General features: G+C 40.0%; 1 protein-coding gene across 1 annotated transcript in view; it reads left to right on the top strand.

Annotated features, from left to right (window-relative positions):
- LOC143028315 (uncharacterized) overlaps positions 1-1,217 on the top strand; it is a 10,766-nt gene extending 9,549 nt beyond the window's left edge. The window contains exon 8 of the mRNA XM_076190222.1: positions 915-1,217. Within this exon, the coding sequence (XP_076046337.1) occupies positions 915-1,217 (303 nt within the window). The remainder of the gene's footprint in view (positions 1-914) is intronic.
- Positions 1,218-5,000: the final 3,783 nt, after the last annotated feature.

The raw sequence follows: 5,000 nt of genomic DNA on the forward strand, positions 1-5,000 counted from the left end.
ATACTTCTCTGCATGTCAGCTTGTGTACTGGCATTCAGCGCGCAGTCATCAGCAAATAGGAAGTCACGGGCTATGGCTTCATGCACTTTGGTCTTTGCCTGCAGCCTCTGATGGTTGAGGAGTTTGCCGTCTTTGCGGTATCGGAAAGGGACACCAATATCGCCCTCTCGGAAGGTTAGCATTGCGGTGAACATCATGCTGAACAGGGTGGGAGCAAGCACGCAGCCCTGCTTCACTCCATTCCCAACGGGGAAAGGTTGGGAGTACTCTCCGTCATTTTGCACTCGTGCATACATGCCGTCGTGGAACTGCTGGACCATCGAGATGAATTTGACAGGGCATCCGAACTTGGCCATGATCTTCCACATGCCCTCTCGGTGAATCGTGTCGAATGCTTTAGTCAGGTCCACGAAGGTGGTGTACAAGCCAACGTTCTGCTCCTGGCACTTCTCTTGGAGTTGTCGGGCTGCGAAGATCATGTCCACTGTGCCGCGTCCCCGCGCGAAATCCACACTGGCTCTCAGGGAGCAGGTCGCATTCCAAATGTGCATTTAGACGGTTAAGCATGATACGAGCCAGAATCTTCCCTGCGATGGAGAGGAAAGAGATACCACGGTGGTTGTCAAATGCGTACTTGTTCCCTTTGCTTGTAAAGATGGACGTCTTTTAATTCCTGTTGTAGCTTTTCTTGAGACCACATGAGGCTAAACAGACTTGTGAGGGTCTCTGTAAGTTTTGATCCGCCAAAAGCATATATTTCCGCTGGGATGGATTATATATATATATATATATATATATATATATATATATATATATATATATATATATATATATATATATATATATATATTGCACTACTCAACTAAAATTCCTTTATATGAAAAATAACATGCTTATCTTGCCTGTCCTCCTAGGTATCAACATCTCTGCCCAAAACCTCTTACTTCAAGATGGTGGACATCTGGCTCTTGTTTTGCATCGCCATCATCTTCATCATCATCGTCTTCCACGCCATCATCGACATCAAGGTGAATGAAGAGGCCTTCTTCCCCTCGGTCCCCGTCAAGGTCAACCCAATGACCAATCCGGACCCTTTGTTCGGGGCCGTCCTCCCCGAAAAGTCCCAGACCCAGAAGCTGGTTCTCTTCGCAAGGTCCTTCATGCTGACCGTCTTCGTCGTCTTCAATGTCATCTACTGGGGTTACATCCTTAGTTAAGTCCATCAAACTCTCTTATTCATCCGTGGGTTACTTCTGAGGATGGAACTGTCTGCTGAGGTTAATCAGAAAATCCTTAATAATAATGGCAGGAGAAAAAGGAGTTAAGGCGAGTTAGGCTCCTTTCACACGTATCGACTTTTTGTCGTGTGCCGTCCACGACACGACATCGTGCTCTCAAATAACCATGTGTTTCTATGGAAAGCTTCCACAATAAGTCGTGGTCATGACGCGTGAAAGCGTCCATAGACGCTCATGGTTATTTGAGACCATGGCATTGTGTCGTGCACGGCGCACGGCGAAAAGTCGACAAAGGAAAACAGTTCTGCCCTTATTTTTTGTTATCTAGTTACTGTTTATTCGCATGTATCTAATTTTATTTGTCTATGTAAGTATTCATTTATTTATTGATCTAATAAATTACCTACTCATTTATGTGTCATTTTGTCTATCTATATATATGCTTATTGATCACTTCATACACTTATTCATTTATTAATTTAATTGATCTAATAAACTACCTACTCATTTATGTGTCATTTTGTCTATCTATATATATGCTTATTGATCACTTCATACACATTAATTTATTAATTTAATAACATAATTATTTATTCATTTACTCACTATAGATTTATCAATTCATTTATCAGCCAATTAAACTAAACTCGTCATCTCCATTAGTCCAACAAATTCTTTCGTCCTGAGTGACGTCATTATCGTTCACTCCGAGGTCAACAAGGTCAGGGTAGGTCACTGTAGATGTGGCAGAGTTGTTTCTCTCGGTGCACGTCAGGGAACGTTCCACCTCCCACCCCACCATCGTCGAAATATGCAAGAAGTTTGGCATAATTTTTTTTAACATATGTCTTTGCGTTGAAACGTATTTTATTTAATAGGATCTCGTAATTGGCCTTTGGCAATCTGAAAGTAATGGTAACCTGCACGATATCCCCGCCCTCCGCTCAAAAAAAAAAAAAAAAAAAAAAAAAAAAAACAGTGGCATTATATTATATCATCGTTCTCTTGTACTAAACAAATGAATCATTCACACTTGGTGGTTAAGCACTGATTTGATCAAACAACTATCTAATATATCAAGAGGTTCCTAAGAAACGCACATCATAAATGTCAAACTAAATGAAATATTACTCAGTACGCGAGATGGGTACTTATGCAGCCAAATTACTACGGCTGTCCTTGTCATCGTCCCCTGTATAAGTCCTATGAAATAAATAGTTAAGGGGAGGAGTTGAATGATACTCCTATGGACCAGAGCCACGCATCATTCTCTTATGCTTGGAGACTAAACTCTATTTTAAGAGGAATGGTGGTCACTTTTACCTTCTACTAGTTTTTCCTTCCTTTTTACTGCCTTTGCGACTCCGCGATATTATCTCCCTAGGAAGGAAGCGCTGTCACTGGTGATTATGCTATACAAATAGCAGGAGCATAATTAACAAAATTGATTTGCTGCGAGGTAAAGCATGCGTAGAGAATTTCGATATTATACTATTACTGAATCTTGGATCAACATGGCTGATAAACATTTCCTTCCGGAAATCGAAATAGAGGGATATAAGTTTTTTCACAAGGATAGGGTTGGCAGGAATGGGGGAGGTGTAGCACTTTTCGTTAAAAAATACATTAAACTGTATAATCAACAATACAATTAAGGAAGAGCACTGTACGGAATCTATTTGGGTAGAGATTACAGGCAAGAATAAGAAAGTGAGCAGACTGATCCCCTGATTCATGAAATTCACAGAGCGTCCCAGTACAAAAACGTTGTGATCATGGGAGATTTTAATTATAGAAACATTGATTGGTAAACTTTAATAGGAGATCATGATGCGAAGAAATTCCTAGAAGTGGTGCAGGATAATTTCCTAAAACAAGTGATTACCGATCCTACGAGAGGACAAAATACCCTGGACTTAATTTTAACTAATAATGAGCACCAAATTAGCAGTGTGATAGTGGGAGATAGTCTAGGCTCTAGCGATCATCAAGAAATAAGGTTTAATGTTATTTGGGAAAAAATAAAACGTACGAATAACGTTCAAGTACCAGACTTCAGGAAAGCAAACTTTGACAATATAAAAACCTATTTGAAATTGAATACGAAATGTCATGCGGACGCTTTGAACATTGTCGGGTCTCGGTGCGTAACTGGGAGTCAGGTCAGATCTAGGGCTCAGGTCACGGAGGGTAATATACATACCTTAGGTCAGGTCATTTGGGGGCGAGGGCTAAACAGTCAGGTCAGCGATTTGAAAGAAATATATAGCAATCTAACTGATCTAATTATTATTGCACAAATCACATTTATCCCCTTAAAGTCAATACGGAAAAATAGTAATACTCCCAAATGGATGACAGACAGATTGAAGCATGAGATCGGAATGAATAGAGGACTTTACGTAAAAATAAAAAACGGGGAATCACACCTTAGATCAAGATATAACGAAATGGCAAAGCTGGTTAAAAGGAACACACGTACAGCGAAACGTAATTATGAAATCAAGGTTGCCAGTCAAGCAAAATCCAACCCAAAGGGTTTCTTTCACCTCTATAGAACAAAAAATAAAGAAAGAATAGGACCAATTAAAAACGATGAAAATGTCATGATAGAATCGGAGGAAAAAATGAGTGAGGAGTTTAGCAATTATTTTCTATCGGTGTTTACTAATGAGAGGTTAGATAAAGTACCTGACTGCGATCCGATTTTCAGAGGGGATGAAGAAAGTAGTCTATCTAATATCAGCATTAGTAAAGAAAAAGTAGTCAAGCAGATTGAAAGACTTAAAGCTACAAAATCTCCGGGTCCAGACGAAATTTTTCCAAGAATGCTTAAGGAGTGTAAATTTGAAATCTGCGAGCAGTTAACTAAAATATTCAATAAATCGGTAGACACTGGTTTTGTGCCAACTGCTTGGAGGGAGGCAAACGTTGTTCCTGTTTTTAAGAAGGGAGAAAAATCGTCTATATGCAACTACAGGCCAATCAGTTTGACATCAGTTATAGGAAAAATGGTTAAATCAATAATAGTAAATAGACTCAGAGAACACATCGAAGGACATAATTTAATTCGTGATTCACAGCATTGTTTCACCAAGGGTAGGTCATGTGTGACTAATCTTCTATCCTTTTACACTAAAGTACATAAGGCGTCAGGTAACAATGATAATTACGATGCTATTTACTTTGACTTTAGCAAAGCGTTCGACAAGGTGCCACACCAGGGACTACTAAATAAAATCAAAGCCCATGGCATAGGAGGAAAAGTGTTATAACGGATCAGAGCTTGGATTAGTAACAGAAAACAGCGGGTCACCATAAATGGAATAAAATCTAGGTGGGGCAATGTTACTAGCGGGGTCCCCCAGGGCTCGGTTTTGGGTCCCTTGTTGTTCATTATGTACACAGACGACTTAGACGATGGGATAGATAGTGATGTCAGTAAGTTTGCGGACGACAATAGAATAGGACGCCTAATTAGGTCAGGAGACGACGCAGAAATTCTGCAGGATGATCTTAATAAATTGTTAACATGGTCGGTGAAATGGCAAATCAACTTCAATATCTCTAAGTGTAGCGTGTTAAACGTAGGTCTACACAACCCTGAAAATAGATACAGCTTAGATAACACGTTTTTAGAAAAATCTGAGTGTGAGAGGGACTTGGGAGTTCTGGTGAGTCCGGACCTTAAAACCAGGAAGCAGTGCATTAGCGCCAGAAATAAAACTAACAGGGCATTAGGTTTCATTGCTAGGACGGTAG

The sequence above is a fragment of the Oratosquilla oratoria genome, chromosome 1 (genome assembly GCF_046742065.1).
Source record: "Oratosquilla oratoria isolate Oo_2021 chromosome 1, ASM4674206v1, whole genome shotgun sequence".
NCBI classification, from domain to species: domain Eukaryota; kingdom Metazoa; phylum Arthropoda; class Malacostraca; order Stomatopoda; family Squillidae; genus Oratosquilla; species Oratosquilla oratoria.